The sequence below is a fragment of the Nicotiana tomentosiformis genome, chromosome 12, assembly GCF_000390325.3.
Source record: "Nicotiana tomentosiformis chromosome 12, ASM39032v3, whole genome shotgun sequence".
Taxonomy (NCBI): domain Eukaryota; kingdom Viridiplantae; phylum Streptophyta; class Magnoliopsida; order Solanales; family Solanaceae; genus Nicotiana; species Nicotiana tomentosiformis.
In genome coordinates, this window is record NC_090823.1 from 79,830,666 (window position 1) to 79,852,063 (window position 21,398).

Below are 21,398 nucleotides of genomic sequence, written 5' to 3' on the forward strand. Positions count from 1 at the left end.
ATTTAATTTAGACCATTGATTGGCAATTATCAATTTTTGTGCTAATTCAAATTGTTCGCACGAAAGTATTATAACGCTTTTAATCGGCTCTGAAAGTATTAAATTTTAATTTTTAATGCCTAATTATTATCAGACACCTCTTTTGCTACAATATAAAACTAATGTAATGTGCAATATTTCATCACTTTTGCTTATTATAAATTCATGATGAGATGTTTAATGGGAAGTGGAAGACAGAGATTCTTAGTGGTGATCATTTTAAATACTTGCATATAAAAATTACGGTAATGTGTAATCTTCATCACTTTTGCTTATTATAAGTTCATGATGAGATGTTTAATGGGAAGTGGAAGACATAGATTCTTAGTCGTGATTTGGTGCGAGATGGATTGGCAAACTCAAGAAAGCAATAAAAATTGAATTCAGGCTTGTGTTCAAGGACAATTATGATACTGGTACAGGATACCACCATTCCTTCAGGCAGATTTGCTATCAATTTTATATAAGATTTATATTTTCTTTCAAACTTCAAATAATTATTTTTCCCCCGGACAGAGCAGACATTATATTTTTCCCTTTCGTACTTTGTTGCCCCAAAAACATGGGAGATTAAGGAGAAGATTAGTACAACCGGTGAAACAAAAAACTTCTTCCCCTGACATGGTAGCTTCAATTGCAAAATAGAGCATTCTAAAACAGATCAAGAGTGCAGCAAGCTATGTTGGGGAAAAAGTTGCTAAGGTTAAAAGATGTTACAGTGGAAACAGGAAAAGATGGAATGAGATATGTAGGGAAAGTAGCTGGAACATTGAATAAAAAGACTGTAATTGCCGGCTGGGAGCAGAAGCGGTGATTGATTATACTTCGAACGATAGGAAGGATTTTGAATAAGTTGACCCAGATGCTTTTATTGTCCTTATTTTGTGAAGGAAAGAAATTTCAATCATTCCAAAGGGAAATGTACGACGGCTCTTTTCTTGATTATCTATATTGGTTTTATTTTGAATTTGAGACAAGTTTTATCCTCACCTTTGCACGAGTGCATAAAATTGCTGGTCCCTGGCAATTGCCATATATACAATCCGATGAAATTTAAATATTTATTTTTTAATTTAATTCTTTTCCATGTGATCACTAAATTTAGTCTACAATATAGACTTACTATCATTTTTTTCCTTTTAAACGATCCGCGCATATATAGGTTGGTACTTGGTAACATGAAAATCGGGTGGAGCAAGTCAAATTACGCAAGTAAAAACAATTTTATTAAAAAAAATTAAATTTATTATTAATGTAAACTAGGCCTTATCTAAGGATGAATAATAATAACTGAATTGCCCATTGTAGCTTTTATATAGGAGAGTATGGTGGCAATGATAACTACTTGATCCGAAACTGTAGAGAGTTACTCTCTTATCTGCCTCTCTCTATTCCTTGTTTTCTCATTTCTATTCTCTCTTTGATTCACCCTTCCAGAGCAAGGTACTTTTCCCATTCCCATCTTTTTTATGCACTTCAATTTTCTTTCTTTGTCACGTATGGCAACACTACATTTCTGTATTATATACCTCGTATAGCTTATAATTAAGCATCTTTTGTTGATTTTACTCCTGTATATTTTTATATTATGGATCTCAGTTGTAATATTATTGTATCTTTTCCTAATTTGGTTTTGCTAGGTTTAGTTTGGAAAACAATGTGCTTGTTTGAATTTTTTTTATAGAAGAATTGGCTTTAAAAACAGTTGAAAACAGAAAAAGTATTAGTAGTAGATTAAGGCTGAATAAATAACTCTTTTGATCAGCCTCATAATTAACTACTGTCATCATCTTGTGGTCAACAGTTTACACTTTATTTATAATTTTTATATGAATATTAGACAAAAATCCAATGAAGAAAGTGGATGAGCGATGAACTTAAAGAGATAGCACAGATAGTTAAGCGATCTATTGCTACTGCTAGGGGTGCAAATTTGCAATATCCATTTTTTTAAAAATAATTTTTTAATTATTACCTTGCTATTCTTTCCACTATTCTAAATGAATCAAATTAGTATTTGAACCTCAGTATCTAGTCTATAAAATGGGATGAATTGACGTGTTTCTTTTCTGTAACCGACTAATTACAATATATTCTGCGAATGGTGGTGCAGAGTTTTGATAAGTCCCAAAATGGGAGGAAGAGTTCAACACATCCAGCTGGGAGGTCCAATGTTGATTAAGGAAATTGTGATAGGTTTTGTGTGTGCATGTGCAGCAGGTGGTGCTTTTAAGATGTGGCATTGGGATATGCAGAAAAGGGCTAAGACTTTCTATGACCAACTTGACAGAGGTGAGGCCACTGTTGTTGCTGAAGAGTATTAACCTCTCCCATGTCAACTCGGTCTTGATTGAAGACGAATATTCCGAGATATGAATAATCATTGAGACACTGCGTTTAAATTTTTTTTTTTTGTTTTCTTTGTTGAATTACATGAATGACATCTATTTAGTTCGTGTGTCGATGTTTGGTTGTGGAACTGACTTCGTATGCATTGAAGGAGAATTAATAAGATCTACATATTACATGTCTATTGTCTTTCTTTCCCTTTTCACATGATTCTTGCTTTCATTTACCCGGAGTGGATCTTGTTTTTGTAGATGAGTTGGTTTGATTACTCCATATATAAAGACTTATCCTAGGCCGATGATCGATGTATATGTTACGATGCCTTAATATGTTACTGTTCTCATCCTTTGAGATTAAAATGTGAAAACGAGTGCATTGTGACATGCATGTGCATTTGAATTTAAGAGGGTTCTAATATCAGAAGAAGATTCTAAGAGAACCTTTGGGGCTAGCTAGTTTTTCTCCTTAGTTTTAATTTTAGGTGTCATAAGTTGTGCGTGTGAAAAGCAAAATATAACTCTTGCTTAACGGCAATGTATTACTATAGTGTTCTCCTCCTTCTACTTGCCATATTTTCTGCCATATTTGTACGTTAAATTGAATTATCTACCCAGCTGATATTCGATACAAAAATTGATTGCTCGATTATTTAACAAACTTACATTTGAATAGAAGTAGAGGCGCAAAAATCTTGAAAGTTAAATTCACGTTAAACCTACGAGTCTAGTGGTAGATAAACTGCTAACTTGAATCATACAGGTCAGGTTTAATTCTCAGACCTTTTCTTTTCCCTTTCCCTACTTCGACCCTCTGCCACCCTCCAAAGACAACAATTGACCCTCGGCATCCTTCCCTCCAAGAACTCCCCACCATGCTCTTGGGGTGACTCAAACTCACAATCTCTTGGTTGGAAGTGGAGGTTGCTTACCATCAGAGCAACCCCTCTTGTCTGAGAGAGGTTTGACCAACGTCCAAGTTAATTCAATTTAGGGGTGTCAAATGGGCGGGTTGGGCGGATTTTGGACGGGTAAAAAAGGGATTTAGTCAATAAATAGGCGGGTCAATGACCCATCGAAAAATTACTTAGGTTGAGATGGGTTGCGTTAAGATGAGTTAAAATTTGGGTCATAACCCAATCCACCCAACTCTTATCAAGCTTTAATTAATGTGTGTTATTTTTTTATAACTTAGTTAATTATCAAATAAAAAAAATTTCTTTTGTTATGGTTATATATAACATATCAAACAAAAAAGAAAGTATTTTAAAGATATTTTAGTAAAATTACTCATGGACCAATTTGGGCTAAAAATCAATCCAACTTTAGATGAGCTAAGATGGGTTGGGTCAAGATGAACTGAGTTCAATAAATGGGCGGGTCAATTATTGATCCAATCTTAATTGGGCGGGTTGGGCGAGCCAAATGGGTTTGGGCTCAAATTGACACCCCTAATTGATCAAACGCTAGAAGTTGTTTCCTCGTGCAAGTTAGTTTGATCTGAAAAAATAATTTCTGTTGAAAATCAGATTCCTTGAAGAATTGATTTTGTGGGCCGAAAATATGAAAAATATTGGCGGAAGAAGTTTGTGGTAAACAGGGATTTCAATTATGAAAATACTTGCATGGAAAGGAAAACGCGTAAAAGAGTTTTTTAAAGAAAATTAAATAAAATTCTTTTAGGATTTGTTTTTTTTAAGAGGTGACCGAATTAACTTAGGTCTTAGAGGTAAACTTGAAAAAATATTCATCCAACCTTACTCCAGGAAATAGCAATTCACGGATTCAAGCTACTCAACTGAAGAATCAGGTCCTGAAGACAAAATTGATGAAGTTCTTTAGTTGTTTATGTTTGAATCAATTGTTATAAATTGTAATCTCTATTGCTTATTGAGAAGTATAATAATAGGCAACCAAATCTGAAGAGTTTGTTTAACTTTCTAGGCTATAGTATAAAAAGGGTAACTATAATTGAGTTGATTGTAGGGGTTAAGGTATTTAAGTTTATAGTCCCTTTGGTTATTGAGTTACAACCTAAAACCACTCCTTGAAATTAGTAAAGTTTTGAGGTAAATTCTATGAGGATAGGTCATGGGTTTTACTCTCTTAACCAAGGATATTTTCTATATAAAAAAATATTGTGTTATATAATTTTCACACTTCACTTTCTGTTGTGTCTACAATTTTTAGGTTAAAGAACTAGGTTCTTTAACATACAAAAATTGAGTGACACTATTCATCCCTCTTCCTCTTGTATCTTGGTGCATCCTAAAATAACAATAGGTATCAAAGCTGTATTCTTTCAACTAAAGGCTAACACCTTGAAAGAATTCACTGGGTGTTCAATAAGAACAATCAACCACAAGGCCACCACTATCCAATTGGAAGTATTATTAATGATAGAAGGAAAGGATGCGAGATTTTCTAGAAGTCAAAGATTTAGAACTTTTGGGATATTATCCATAAAGGTCCTAAAGTTCTCATGGCAAAAGACGATAAGGGGATAGTTACTAGTCCAAAAACTAGGGAGCAATATGATGATGAGGATGTCAAGGATGTCCCGAAAAATGCCAAGGACAAAAAGATCTATATATGTGGTACTGGACCTAACGAGTGTAATCGAATCTTTGCATGCACTAATGCTAAGCAAATCTGGGATGCTTTACAGACTGCTCATGAAGGTATGAACCTGTAACGACCCGATCGGTCGTTTTGAGTACTAACTTTAATTTCAATATTTTGAGACCTCTCATAGCTTCATTTGATATTTATTAATTTGCGTGCGTGGTCCGTGTCATTTTTCAAAAAGTTTTTACATAAAATTCAAAAAATCTAAAATATCTCAACTAACTTAAACAATCTAATAGAAATTTAAAATTAAAATTAATCCTAAAATTAAGCAACTTATTATGCTAAAACAATTACTACAGTAACTGAAAGCAACAAAATTTCAACAATTTCACTGAGACATGACTCTCGTCTCCCTGGGAAGGAGTTACCGGGTCATAGACACTTCCTGCGAGGATAGAGTTCCAGTACCATTTTATTCCCGGGATAAAACCTCTTCCAAGCAATGTCGTGTCGCAATGCAATCTATCCACGTGTCAAAGCCAAATTTTACAAATACGCATATTTGGCCGAACTTTAAATATTATGATTATGGTGTGGGGACTAGCTTATTTGCTATTAGCAAGTAAAAACACTTCAAAAAAATTGAAGAGCCAAAGTACAAAAAAAAAAAAAATGACATGTAAAACATATACTCTACCGTTAATATTATTTTAAAAATTAGTTTATAATTTATATTGATATTATTTAAAAACATATACGTTTTAAGTTACAATTAATATTATTTAAAGGAAATTAGTTTAATTATATATTGTTAGTGACTCTCATTAAGTTTTCATATTTTATTTATTTAAGATTTTTCATTTTTTTATTTAGATTGGTGAGATTTGTGAAAGAAAGAGTTTTGGAGAAATAATGGGAAAAAGACAAGACGAAGAAGGAGAATGGAATAACCTTCTAATGTTTGATTTCCTTTTGAAATCAATCAAGGGTATTTTTATAAATAAAAATTATTGATAAAGAATTTTTGTCTCGAATTTCTATTACTTTTTTTTTTTTTTGCTTAAGCTTCTTTCAACGGCAGACAAACTGTTGCTCAAGGCTATTATTTTCTTTTTCGGCTAAATACCTCAAAAAATGAAAACAAATGTTTTTAGCTTCCTAAGGCTTAGCAAAACATGCTAGTATTAGTTTGTAAAATTGGAGATTAAATGGTTTATCGGTTTATCCCAAGACGAAAATACATTGCTAGCAATTAAATATTATCACATTAACATAGATGTATCAATAACTAGTTAGATAACATTAAAAGGTAACAAAATATTCATACAAGTTTAGAAAACGATCCGCAATGTTTTTCTTCTTCTACTTCTACCCTTTTCTTCCTTAGTTTACAGTATACTTCCACAAAGAGTACCATCTAGACCAATCCAAACGCAAATAGGATCACCTTATTGGGCAAAAAGTCAATTTAACAGAAATGCAATTGGATTTAGGTAGAGAAAAGCCTCGAACTAGCTACTTACCTTCATCAATCTTATTTAGTCACATTAATTAAAATATTTTGTACATACTACGCTCTCCATACCTCACAGTGTGGATAATATTGAGTATATTATTGTTGTACATAGAGAGTATAAACTTGCACAATTTGAATGAAATGACATGAGTTATGTGCGAATTCAGTAGTCACATCAACATAGGCTGCTTCTTAAATGAAAAACCATAAATTTTAGGTATTTGGCAGAAATCGTAGGTTATTTATGTGATTTTTAGTCTTTGTAAAGCACAAGTTAAGAACTCAAAATTGCATGATGTGCTTGCGTAAGTATGTAGAAAGGTTCTAAATAAACATGTTGGTTGGTACAAATACAATGACAGTTTGAACCACGAATAAGTAACACCTAATGTGAAAAGAGAAACTCACACTCTAACTACAATTTAAAGCTAAGGTAACCACATCCAAATAGACTTCATTCTCACTAGAATAAAAGATACGTCCTTAGGTTATACCAAAGAAGCTAAGACCACCCAACATATATACATCGATTATCCTATTCCTAGATGAGTGTCATTCCAAAAATTTAGAAATTGTCCTGCTCGTAGGCCGTAGAAATAGCCATCCACCAGTTACAACTCACAACATGAATCAACAGATTTGCTTGAGAATTTTAAAACAACTCTAAGCATTACCCCAACAGTCAAGTCAACGTAGCTTTCTTTATTTCTTTCCTTCTTCTTTTTTTCTGAAGCCATAATTACAGCTACGACTGAAAGTGAAATACTTTCAGGCAAACGGAGATGCATTACTCTACCACTAAATGTGAGTTCTTATAATTTCCTGCTTATAATCTCCCCTTCACGAAAGCCCACCTTTAAAATTAACTATCTCAGCTCCAGCAAAATGATTTTAATGTCCTCTAAGGACACAGCAACGCGACACTGATGGAAATATCAAATTTTCCTTGTCACAAGTCTTCAAACATCTTAAAGATACCGAGACACAGAATTTCAACAAGAAAGCTCCCATTTCAACAAAAACTACAACCACGTACACATTAGTCACATTCGCTTTGTACAATTACAAAGATCTGAAATAATACGAGATTGTCAAGTTTTTACATTAACTGCACCAGCGAGAACTCCATCATTGTTATAGGCCATAGTTCAAGCGAAGTGCACTGAGGGTTGCAGTGTGCTCCTCGGCTCCCTTACAGAAAACCTCATCCCATATCTTGACAAGTTCTGTTTAAGATGTAGAAATAAGTAAAACTAAATTGTAATATGCAACATAAATTTAATGCACAGGGTGCACTCATCTAGCCCAAGAAGATTTAAAGAGGAAATCATGAAGATTAGTGGAATTATGCAGGAAAATAATGTTCCACGATGATGTTCCGTAGCATGTGTCTCATACTGCTACACTTAAATCTCTTCACTAAGTAGTGGAACGATGTGGATCATTATTATGCAAGGGCTTTATTGCTTACATTAGTACGAAGTAAAAACATGTAATTACACGAAATAAAAACGCAAATCTATATACTCAAGAGATATACCAGCTTTATCAGTGGATGAAAGGCACATGATGATCATGTCGAACCTTGGGACCTTTGTAAGATTTTCCAGGTATCTAATTGCTAAATCCATATCTTCACTGGTGAATAGAAGGAGAGAAAACATGTCAAGATTAACTATCTGCAAACTCTACTTGAAGATTCCACCTAAATGTATCCCATACTTACATGGAAAATGTGGCAACGCATCTTACAATGTCCATGAGCATCGGAGCAGACAAGGCATTTTTAAAAATTTGGGGTAACGTTGCAGGTGAAGTGACCTGAACAGAGAAAGCAGGTCTAGCTTACTGAAACAGATGAGAAATGGAAAAGAGGTCTGACTGTTTTAACACAGATTTGACCAGCAAATACAAAGAATAAAAGAAGATGAAGACAGTAAGTTAGACCTTCAATAAATGAGTTTGCAGATTACGATCACCAGAAAGTCCTCGCCAAGAAACCTCAAACTGATACGCTGAATTTGGTGGTGCAATATTTTTTGCAGCTTCGGCCTTGGCAAGACTAGCTGCTCGAGCAGCAAGCTCTTGGACAGATTCCTTGAGTTCTTGCTTGCTATTTTTGTGAGTTCTCTGCAAAAAATAAGTGATAAGTGACACCAACGGTATGTGCATGATAAGAATATTAGCATAACAGAAAAGAGAGAATAATAGTATGATATTGCATGTAAATGAAATACAGACCATTAAAATACTTTCAGATAGTCATAAATAAATTCAGACACTTGGAGGTACTAACATTCAAAGTTATAGCATATGTGAAACTTCAGTAAGGGATATGTATTCTTGAAACGCTTACTTAAAACATAAAATGCTCAAGGGCCTTTCAGAAAAAACAATCGAGATGAAACCTTAATATGATCTTAACGTTAGTTTGCAAAATAGTAGAACTACTCTTGAATAGCCCCGCCAAATACTTTCAACAAATTCCCCATGACGAGTGTTATGATTGTGCATACTTAGGTTCCTGAATATACATGGCATGTTCTGAATGTGGTAGATGCTTCTAGAGCAGAAAAGTGCAAAAGCTAGCAAGTGGAGATAGCTTTATGCATGGGAAAACAAACTGAACAAGCATCTGACTACAAATTAATTCTATGTTGGTGATCGTAATTGATAATAACTTGACTTGTTCAATAAAAAAAAATGATATTGGTTTAGTCTTTGTCATCATGAAACCTGGATTATGACTACCACTGTGAAAAAGGCTATGAGACATGACCACAAAGTTTTTGATAAACACCACTATATACTCTTAATAAACCTTTTGACACATAACATTATGTATGCTTATATGAACTAGAACCTTGCAATTACTCCCTACGTTCCACCCACAAAAAAGCACAGAAAGGAATAGTAGAAACAACTAAATCCAGGAGTAAAACCTTTGCAGGATTCAGGGTAGGAACGGTGGCAGAAGCATCTGAATCTTTGCTATTAATCTGCATATGAGTATCTTCAACTTCCATAGCAGTCCCAGGAACATCTCTATTATTTTCCTGGCACAGAATTTGAATGTCAAGGCATTGTGGATTGGTGAACACCAGTATTTGACTTAATTTTCACCAGATCATAAAATATATTAGTGACCCGATAATCAATCTACTTTTAACATCATTTAAGAAGTCAAATTCATGTTGAGATTGCATTATAGAGATAACCCACATATTGAGATGCAGAATACCATGTCACTTTCACATGCTTGCGCTCTTACTTATTCAGATAGGGCAAAAATACACTACAGGCCGGAAAATTCCAGGAATCTTCAAATTAGCACATGAACCTCATTTTTACAACTCAGCTGTTTTTTTTGGTTTAACATAATATTTATATTTTAGCGCCATATCTTAATTCATTAAAAGGAACATGAGAGCAAAATGATATTCGTAAAATTTTTGGGTCTTTTGGGCCTTAGTAGAATGTTTCAGAGAGGTTTTTTATCATTTTAGTGGACAATTCCTATAGTTGCAAATTATTTAGCTCATGTGGCTATGTCTTTAGCTCGTGAGGTCTGTTAACCCTCAACGACAACTAGTTTACTATGTATTTCACGTAGTCATGGGAGTGATGAATCTCAAAAAGTAATAGGCCAAATGAACAGTTCAAAAGATATAATTGAACAGTCTTATAATTGATATTCCATCTGTCCCAACTTAATTGTCCTTTTAGACTGTCCAAAAATGGTGTCTACTTTTTAAAAGAGAAAATTCTCCCTACATGCTTCAATAACTTCTCAATGTTCTGCCATAAGGATAGAGCCCCACAACCTAAATTAAGGGTGGCAAGTGGGCCGGTCCAGGCCCGGGACCGGCCCGGGGGCCAAACGGGCCTAACAGGCCAGGACCGTTTGGCCCGGTTTAGCGAGCCTGGTCCGGTCTCGTGGGCCGGTACTATGAATTGGGCCCGTCAGGCCCGGGACCGGCCCGGTCCCTTAGCGGGCCAAACGGTCCGAACGGCTATTTTTTTTAAAAAAAAAATTTATTTATTTGTTTTTTTTTAAAAAAAAAAAAGCCATTGGGCTGTCAAATACAGTATATATAGTATACTAGATATATATATATAATATAGTATAGTAGATATACATGTACATATAGTATATCTTAAGATGTATACTATCGAATATGGCTTATATACTATGTATATATAATATAGTATAGTATAGTATAATATAGTATATATATACTATATATACAACTTAAGATATATAAGTTATATTCGATATATATATACATACATATATATATATATATATATAAGCTTATATTTATACTATACTATATATACATCTCATAAGATATATAAGCTATATTCGATATACATGTATATATAAGCTTATATATATACTATGTATATACTATATATACATCTTAAGATATACTATATATACATGTATATATAGTATATCTTAAGATAGTATAGTATATATATATATATATATATATATATATATATATATCTTAAGATGTATATATAGTATATAAATCGAATATAGCTTATATATCTTAAGATGTATATATAGTATAGTATAGTATATATATAAGCTTATATATATATATGTATATCGAATATAGCTTATATATCTTAAGTTGTATATATAGTATATACTATACTATACTATACTATAATATATATACATCTTACTATATATATTATATATATCTTAAGATGTATATACTATGTATATATAGTATAGTATATAATATACTATATATACAACTTAAGATATATAAGCTATATTCGATATACATACATATATATATATATATATATATGCTTATATTTATACTATACTATAGTCTATAATATATATACATCTCATAAGATATATAAGCTATATTCGATATACATATATATATACTATACTATACTATATATACATCTTAAGATATACTATATATACATAGTATACTAGATATACTAGATATATATATAATATAGTATAGTAGATATACATGTATATATAGTATATCTTAAGATAATATAGTATAGTATAGTATAGTATATATATATATATATATATATATATATATATATATCTTAAGATGTATATATAGTATATTTTAAGATGTATACTATCGAATATTAAGATGTATACTATGTATATATAATATAGTATATATATATATATATATTTTAAGATGTATATATAGTATATAAATGGAATATAGCTTATATATCTTTATTACTATTTTTTTTCTCTAACTTCTATAAAAAAAAATTAAAAATAGAAAAAATCTGTCGGGCCCGCTTAGGCCCGGGACCGTTAGTTCGTGGTCCCGGTCCCGAGCCGGTTCCAGCAATAAGCCCGCGAAGCCCGGGACCGTTTAGGACCGGACCGCATAGGACCGGCCACTTGGGACCGGGCCCGCGAAGCCCACTTAGGACCGGGCCCGGCCCACTTGCCACCCTTAACCTAAATTATATTAGAGAAAGTTCAAATTCTCCAGAGAGTAGACTATATCCCCACCAAAGACCTACTTATTTTACTACGAAATTTGACATCTAACTTGAGTACCAGTATCTAAGATAGAAGATAAAAGATTGAAACAGAGGATTATTTTACATGTTAACAATCCATTATAGTCAATCTCAGAACCTGATAATGAATCACTCTGTGAGAAAAACATCTCAGGTTATTGTTTATATTAGGAAAAAATGCACAAATTTAAAACCCAATCACAATTCTATCAAGGATAGTTGGAAATATGCATGAACTCCAATCATCATATAAAAGTTTCTTACGATCCTCTAAATCTTTCACGTCTCCCCACATCAGTTTAACTTTAGTATGCTAAGTGCTTGAATATTATTTTCTCTTTATTAAAGAGTGCTTGAATACCATTAAATAACTGGTAAAATCAATAATTTATTAAGAAATTATACAAGATGACAGTGAATTGGTTCATGCTTTTGCATTCAGATACTTCAATGCTATAATACTATCAAAATCCAATAATTCCCACTGATCCCTCCAGGAATTGTTAATTATATGCATAATCATTCAAATACCTTAAGAGTATTCCAACAATCTTAATCCTTTTCCTCTTAGTGTTAAAGTAATCACAGGTGTGAACATTAGAGTCAAAATGGAAAAGAAAATTAAATGCAACGGTTTAGAATGACAACCTTGGCAGGAATTTTCCGAACTTCAGCCACCTTTTGAGAACTACCTGATACAGATTGGATCACAGGGCCAGTTTTATTTGTCTTTCCAGTCTTTTGAGCCCCTTGTGCAGAAACTCCTGTTGCTGCTGATACTCTTTTAAGAATCTCCTACAAGGTTGATTAAATTGATTGCTAAATAATCTGTGATCAATGCATAAAAGAAACAAATAAAATGTCAAAAAACAAATTATACAGCCTCTGAAAGGGAACAAGAGATCTAGCAAGAGATGATGCTCCACACAAAAGTATCATGGTGCAATCAAGGAAAACTAAACAATAGTTCTTCAGTGCATGCAAACAGAACTTTATCGGTTAGCTTGCACAAGTTCCTCCCACATTATATGTGCACAAACAGCGCTATCTCCCATTAACCAGATTATTATCCATGATAAGCCTACATGAAGCACACATTTTGGCTGGTAAACTGGAATTATAATACTTCAATAGGTGAAGTGATTGCAAAAGGATGGTATAGCTGTGACTTCAATTTTACCACCAGTCCCTTTTCCTCATTTCATCAAGGGAAATATAGTGTAAGACCCTCCAAAGGACTAGGACCATCACACAGTCCTAGGAGACATGCACCAAAGTATCTCCAAGAAAGAAATCATTGTAGATTATTACAATGCAACAAATTTTTAAGAGGAAAAAAAGAAATCGCATCTAGGCCAAGCAGAGTGATCACCTTCTCATACAGAGCCTTAACTTCTCCATACTGCTTCTTGATTTCTTGGTTTTGTGGTTCCAACCTCGAGGCAAATTCAGCATCTGTGCTGCTACCGTTGCATTAGACAAATATGGAAACCTGAATATGACAGTACCCCTTATGCTTAAATTTAGATAAAAGTATACCTTCAATTGATTCTTTCAATTTTCCAAGTTCTTTCCTAGCAGTTGAACGGCGAGAATATGCTTTAATGTAGCGATCATCCAGATTCAAGGCCTCTGTGCAGTCGTTCTCTGCCTCTTGAAACCTAAATACAAGGAGATAAGACTGCTCCCCATTTTTCAAGTCTTAACTATACTTTAACTAAAAGAACAATGAAGTGCATTAAACTTGCCTTTTGATCTTAAGATAGGCCATTGCTCTATTGGCATAAGCTACTGCAGTTGGTGAAAGTGCGATGCTTCTAGAATAGCAAATAATAGCTTCCTTGAACTTTTTCTGCTTAAAGAACTCATTACCCTGGGAATAGATAAAAGGCAGAGCACCAGCTATAACGACCAAGCTTTCATTCCCCCCTTCCCCCCCCCCCCCAAAAAAAGGAGAATTAATTTTAAGGATCAAATTATACCAGCTCTTTCTCTGAATTGGCGTCAATGTTACTCTCTTCTGACAACATTTCACTTGATAGATGGCTAGTTGGATTGTACTTTTTAGAATAATCATATGGACCAGCAGCACTTGAGATCGAGGTAGATTTGCCAACTCGTTGTGTCCCAGTAACTTGAGGACCAGTAGGAAGTTCACTAGTATGGCTCCAGTCTTCTCTCTGTAAGGTAATTAGGAGAAAGGAGAAACGTTTAGGATTGAGAAGTCAACACAGACAAAATCATTTACAAACAACCCACAGCACCACAGTCCTCATGGATGATGTACGTATGATGTAACCTCTTCAACAACCAAGGACAACAAAGGCAGAGTGTGCAGAAACATATTTTGATCTTAGCCAAAATGACTGAGAAAGGTATAAACGGCTGCAGACACTTGAATCAACGCGATGTCCACAATTATTCTAGTGACAGAAAACCTAAAAAGATCTACTAAACAAAGTTAAACAATTTAAAAACAGAAGATCTCAGAATCATAATCACAAACAAAAGGTGCACCTCTAAAGCAGATTACAAATATCACTCAAAGATCCCCTAGAAGTGCCACACAAACAGATGAAAATTGACTCAGAACATAGGGGAAGACAAAATGACATGTGTCACACGCCAAAGAAAAGTGAATCACCAATGCATAATTCCAATTAATTAAAGCATCATTTAAAAATGCACGTTACCAGTACATATCAAGAGGTAGGTTTTGAAATAAGTGATTACCAACTTCTCTTTGCCACGAGCCTGCGATTTCATCTTTTTGTCTTTATCCTTCAATGATAGTTCCCAATCCTGTAAGGTATTCAAGAGCCCCTGCATGTCCTGGTCAGCCAAATAATGCCAGTAAAACCACAAACCAGAGAATATCAAGCAAATGAATCCCTAAATTACATGCAGGTCACTCACATGAAACATTTGAAAAAAAGTAAGAGACTAGTAAGTACGTGGGTGGAAGATAAAGAGTCAAATGCAGAGCAGACGATTAAAAGCCCTTTGAAACACACATGAACATTAGTTAACTCAGAGAGGTAGACGTCTAGATATTGAGATGCATGCAATATATCAAACTGAAAGGTTCGGGATGTGTGTCAACCAAAAAAAAACTTTAAGAGAAAGAGCAAAACTAAAATTTGACTGTCAGCTAACCAGAGCATGTTTAATAAACTGTATTGCCAGTTAAAATCCTTTTTGCTAGCTTCAACCATGCTCACCCCCAGCAGAACAGACAAAGTAAGTACACATGATACATGAAACATGACTTGAGGTACTTCAGAATAGAGTAAAAACCCAAATTCTTCTCACTGCTTAGTTTGCTGCATTTTCACAAGGAATTTCTCTTGGTTGGTAAATCAAGTCAATTGAAAAATACAACCTAAAATTGAGAAGGAAATAAAAGTGCTTCTAGATACATTTTCTAATTTAGAATAACGAGTAAAACTTGAAATCACTCATTATATAACGTCACAGACAGGAAGAGAAATCTCACCGCGTCTGAACTGGGAATGGTACTACTAAGGTTCACATAAAATTGTCATAATAAAGGTATTTGAATTAATGTGTTTGCCTCTGTCAGCTTCTATTATAATTCGATCCTACCTGCTCTATCCTTCACAGCATCACTGAGAACATTGACATGACATATTTTTGTGATAAATCAATACATACATAAATACTTGACATGACATTTTTTTGTGATAAATCAATATATACACGAACAATATCAGGTGTCATATTTACAAGATTAGACATAACTGTTCTGCCTTAAGCCTAACCAAAAAGGAATCAGACTACACAAGCAAGAGTCTCATGCTTGCACACCAAATACAAATTAGATAAAAGAGAACTCTTTACACAATCATATGACTCCCGTCTCCATCTCAGGTTAATTTGGTATGACGGAAAATATTTTCAGAAAGAGACTTATTTTCTGGTATTTGGTTTCCACCAAAATGGAAAAAATGACTTCCCTCAATTAGGTGGAAGTCATTTTCCTTTCCAATTATCTCAACTATTAACTTCATCGCACTAATTTATGTTTAACCAACACTTACACATTTTGATCAATCTTTAATACTAAACTTTTTTCTCAAAACACTATCCGGTTTGCTAATATTATTATTAATTTTTAATAAACTTTTTTTTTTTCAGAACACCTCCGATCAGCATCCAAAACGTTTTCCAGGAAAAATATTCTCCAGAAACTAAGTCATTTTCCAGAAAACATTTTCAGAAAAAAGACATCCATCATCATAAACACACCCCTAAATTTCTGTCCATTTATTTCTTTCCATATACTCCAAAAGACACAATAAGGTGTAGTCTTTCACAGCTTGAGGCATGGGCAAAACCACCTCTAAAATGCATAACGGCTCCACCACCACCATCTCTTTCTTTATGCCACTAACCACACCCCACCCTCGACCACCAAAACACTAGATAAACTAACAAAGAAAAGCAACAATCATACCCTTATACAGAACCAACCCCAGTTTTCAGTAGCAGATGTAAACGCTTCAGCCACCTTCCGTGCTTGCCTTAACTATTGCTACCACTATAGTCTATTACTCTTTTGCGGCCAGTGACATCCTTCTAGAATTTTGTCTAAGAAACAATCTTTCCTGGTGCATCGTTCCCCAAGCTTAGTTCAAGCGGCAAAGGTTGAGGAACTTGTGACAGGTCACAGGTTCGAGCCTTGCTCCATGGGAACTAAGCCTGGTATTTAAGTGGAGAATGATAGAGGGTCAGGCCCATTATCCAAGTTTTGAATGCAGCGGTTGGTCCTAAGGGCTAGCCCCAGACAGATTTCTCAGTCATAAAAAACAATTTTTCTTAGTGCATTTTTATTTTTCCACCAAACAAATCCCAGAAATAAAACACTCTACTCGCCAATAAAAACAGAGTTGACAAACAATATTAATTCCCTGAGTTTTTTTTTAGTAGCACACACATAACAACATCTAGTTTCAGCAAGAGTTCAGTAAAAAAAATTGCAGACTTAAAATCCAAGAGCGAAACCATGTAGAACAAAGCTGCAACAATCAATAAAACGCGGAATTAAGAAGTTAATTTCCATTTTAATAAGCTCCGCTATTGGAGTAAGAGAGCGGTATGAAATAGTAGAAGGCATTTTCAGTTTATACATAAATAAATAATATAACGCAACAGAGAGAGAGAGAGAGAGAGAGAGAGAGAGAGAGAGAGAGAATATACCTGAAATTGATCGCGAGAGTGCTTGCTTGGAACCCTCGCCATTGACGTCGAGCCTTGAGGATTCTCTGGATGTTTCCGGAGGGAGCTCTAAACTATTCTCCTGATTTTTTCTACATAAAGTTTGTTTCAGTTCAAAGAGTTGACAGTGATACAGACTCGAGAAGAATGGGGCACAATGATCCCCAAGTCTTGAACAAATTAAAAGATTTTGACCAAGTTTTGGTAATTAGGGGATAATTAAAATTTTTGGGGTTGAACTATAATTATTAAAAACTTATGAGTAGATATTAAAACTTCAACAATTATAAAAGTGTTATAAAATAAAGACCGTAAAGTAAAGACAAGTATAGAGAGAAACAGATATATTATTCAAACTTCAAACTTGTGTACATAATGAACGGAAAACTCATTTATTTATACAAGAAAAGAAGCAGCTGTGAGGCTTTTCAGGAAGCAGCTGCAAGGCTTTTCTTTAGCTGCTTATAAGTTGTCTGTATGAGTTGCTTGCAACATGCCTGTTTAATAAGAAGTTGCTCCAAATCATTTCATTGAACTGCTTGCAACCTGCTTGTAGATAAACTTCAACAGAGTACTAAATGGATAATCTTTTTCAGGAAGATTATCTATAGCGGAGTAATATATGAACATCCACAATATAATTATTTTCATAACACTCCCCCTTGGATGTTCATTATAAGATAATGTTCCTCATTAAAACCTTAATAGAAAAAAATCCTGTGGGAAAAAATCCTAGTGAAGGAAAAAGAGTACACATATTTAGTAATACGCATTGCTAGCTGCCTCATTAAAAACCTTATAAGGAAAACCCTGTGGGAAAAAACCTTAGTAAGGAAAAAAGAGTACATCGCGTATTTTACTCCCCCTGATGAAAACCTTGTTTCAAATATTTAAGTCTCCGCATTCCAATCTTGTATACTATCTTCTCAAAAGTTGAAGTTGGTAAAGATTTAGTGAATAAATCTGCCGGATTGTCACTTGAACGAATTTATTGCACATCAATGTCACCATTTTTCTGAAGATCGTGTGTGTAGAATAATTTTGGTGAAATGTGCTTCGTTCTATCTCCTTTTATAAATCCTCCCTTCAATTGGGTTATGCATGCAGCATTGTCTTCGTATAAAATTGTGGGTCTTTTATCACATTCCAACCCTTATTTTTCTCGAATAAAATGAATCATTGATCTCAACCATATACACTCCCTACTTGCTTCATGAATAACTATTATCTCAGCATGATTTGAAGAAATAGCAGCAATAGATTGCTTTGTGAAGCGCCATGATATGACAATACCTCCACATGTAAACACATACCCAATTTGAGATTGAACTTTATGGGGATCGGATAAATAACCTGCATCTGCATAACCAACAAGATCTGCACTACCTTTGTTAGCATAAAACAAACTCATATCAAGAGTTCCCTTTAAATATCGCAATATATGCTTAATCCCATTCCAATGTCTCCGTGTAGGAGAAGAGCTATATCTTGCTAGTAAATTAACAGAAAATGCTATGTCAGGCCTTGTAGCATTAGCAAGATACATAAGTACACCAATTGCACTAAGATAGGGTGTTTCAGGACCAAGGAGTTCCTCATCCTCTTCTGGAGGTCAGACCTTATTCACTTCAAGTGATCGAACAATCATTGGTGTACTCAATGGGTGCGCTTTGTCCATGTAAAAGCGTTTTAAGACCCTTTATGTATAGGCAGATTGATGGATAAAGATCTTGTCTGTTAAATGTTGAATTTGCAAACCAAGACAAAGTTTTGTCTTTTCAAGATCTTTCATCTCAAATTCTTTCTTAATATATTCAATTGCCTTTTGGAGCTCATCTGGAGTTCCAACAAAATTTATATCACCAATATAAACAGCAAATATAACAAATTTTGATGCCATAAAAATATATGGACAAATAACATCATTTATGTAACCTTCTTTCAACAAATATTCACTAAGACGATTATATCACATGCTCCCAGATTGCTTTAAACCATACAAAGATCTTTGTAATCTGATTGAATACATTTTCCGAAATTTTGAATTTGCTTCAGGCATTTTAATCCTTCAGGGATCTTCATATAGAATTAATCAAATGAGTCATATTTAAATGGCATGACATCTTCAGGTGTCTGGACTACAGGTCCGATCCTCACAATCTTTTATAATATTGTGTACTATATTGTATCAAATATATCGTCGACGATCATTTCGTATCAGTTCGTAAGCGACATAACTTGTTGAGATCTCATCACTTTCTTTATTTTCAGGTACCTGAACTTCTTCCGGAGTTTCATGAAATATTATGTCGTGGGCTCTTCCAGAGCTTATTTCCTCCTTATTATGATCATTTTGATCATTTGCTCATATTCTTTCAAGGATTGTTACCTTTGGAACCGATTGGTCTACTATGAGACCCCAGATGTTTCTCTCTTCTCTTACGTAATATACGTAATGTGGCATGGTTATATTAAGTATATATGATTGGGTATAGCTCATTGGGAGAATAAGACTGAAAATGTGTGGTAATATCAAGGAACTGAACTAAAGCTTTAAGTCAAAGGAATCCCTTAAACAAAGGTTCATGGTTAAAGAAATGGCCCGGGTAGCACCCCGTGCGTTCGGAAGATTTAAGTTAACTTGCACCTGTGGGATAAGACTAAGAGTGTATAATATGCTAAGAATAATATGTTATGAGGTATTATAATATCACACTGGTCACATGTTAAGTTTTGGAGTCAAGCAAGTTGCGAAATAAAGGTCGGCAAAAGTTATCGTAAATTTCTCTAATAAATTTTCTAAACTTTGGGTCAAATGTATCAGATCATTTCTCCCAATATATAAAGAGTTATGGGACTCACAACTAACCAAATCGAAGGTCTACGAGTCTAGTTTGCAACCAAAGAAATCTCACATCAAACCGACATTGGAGTAAAAAGTTATGACTGTTTTACCGCGGACTGTCCGGGCTAAAATTGGGTCGCGAACAGGGTCGGGTCAAACAAGTGGTATAAGTCGGAAAATCCGACTTTTAAGATCCCAAAACATTTCATCTTCATCCCAAAACAGTGAGAAAGCTTAAGAGAGGGTTTCATGGTGTTCTTGAGTGATTAATGTGCATTTTTAACGATTTCTATTGTTAAAGTTTGCCCCCGTGCCTAGAAGCGCAATCTCTACGCTTTGCAATCGTTTCCCCCTTCTATTAGCTGTGTTTGGAGCTATTTTTGGAAGATAGAAAATTGTTGTTCTTGCTGGTTCTTCAGAATTTATACTTGGTTTGCCAAGGTAATCATCTTGGGACTCTTTTATGATCGTTTTTACAAAGTTCTACGGGCGTTTCGTCAAGTTAGGGTCATATGGCAAATCTGCTGATTTAAACTCATTTATGAACTGCTTATATGTGTATATAAGCTGCATATATATAGTGGTTTCGAAGCTTAGGATGTAAGGAACAACTTTCGTGAAGGAACTACAGGCATTCGGACATTCGTTGGAGAGGTATGTTAAGGCTAAGCTTCGTCCTTCCTTTTAGCACGAATTTTGGGAAATTCCTAAGACGCCAAATGTGATATTTTACTATTCTGTTGCTAGAAAGACCTTCTGTGAAAGGCATTGGTATCGTAGCTGAAGTATTTTCATGATGCTATTAGGTTGATATTCCACTCGTTCGGTTAAAAAGGGTATTCGACATCTATATATGTCATTTTGTCGGCTTTCTTAAATATATGTCCATATATATGAATTCTTATTCGTCTTTGGGTTGTGTGACTTAAAAATAAAGGCATTTAGTATTTGCGATCGGTCCTTCTTCCTTGTTAAAGTGTATTTTAAAATCTCTAAAGTGACACGTCGATTTCAAAATTTTCAAATATAATTTTTATGTTTAAACTACTAAAACATTTGATTTTTTTTTGAAATACTTTCTTTTACTAATTATCAAGAAATCAGGTATAAGGACTAAGTGAAGCACCTTAAGCTTTTTATGAACATATTCAGAGTTAAGTTATCTTTCTAAAAGTCGAGTTAAGTTTTCAAACTTATTAAAAAAGATATGAGGTTCCACGAGACATTTGTATGCGATACGAAGGTGATTATGAGATTATGAGAATAAGAGTACCAATGAGCCAAGGTTGGCTAAGTTCTTGTTATGGCC

General features: G+C 34.2%; 1 protein-coding gene across 3 annotated transcripts; it reads right to left on the minus strand.

Moving 5' to 3' along the window:
- Positions 1-7,461: 7,461 nt before the first annotated feature.
- On the minus strand, positions 7,462-17,396 carry LOC104105353 (uncharacterized). Of its 3 annotated transcripts, none has more exons than XM_009613616.4 (12): positions 17,227-17,396; positions 14,740-14,808; positions 13,989-14,186; positions 13,755-13,879; positions 13,546-13,667; positions 13,379-13,461; positions 12,655-12,801; positions 9,414-9,527; positions 8,419-8,601; positions 8,198-8,292; positions 8,012-8,109; positions 7,462-7,697 (listed from the first exon to the last, which is right to left on the minus strand). In XM_009613616.4, the coding sequence occupies exons 1-12, from the start codon at positions 17,266-17,268 to the stop codon at positions 7,606-7,608; spliced, it is 1,368 nt and encodes a 455-aa protein (XP_009611911.1). In that variant the 5' UTR covers positions 17,269-17,396; the 3' UTR covers positions 7,462-7,605. The 3 variants fall into 3 exon arrangements, with proteins under 3 accessions (XP_009611911.1, XP_009611910.1, XP_009611909.1); XM_009613615.4 differs by having other exon boundaries at positions 14,740-14,829; positions 17,227-17,395; XM_009613614.4 differs by having other exon boundaries at positions 14,740-14,838; positions 17,227-17,395.
- Positions 17,397-21,398: the final 4,002 nt, after the last annotated feature.

What these genes read in the sequence shown, in the direction of transcription:
- LOC104105353 (XM_009613614.4), bottom strand. Translation starts at nt 17,268, where the DNA reads ATGGCGAGGGTTCCAAGCAAGCACTCTCGCGATCAATTTCAG. An exon ending in GCCTATCTTAAGATCAAAAG is followed by an intron (nt 13,668 to 13,754) that starts GCAAGTTTAATG and finishes CCTTGTATTTAG; the next exon opens with GTTTCAAGAGGCAGAGAACG. An exon ending in TTAAGGCTCTGTATGAGAAG is followed by an intron (nt 12,802 to 13,378) that starts GTGATCACTCTG and finishes TCAACCTTGTAG; the next exon opens with GAGATTCTTAAAAGAGTATC.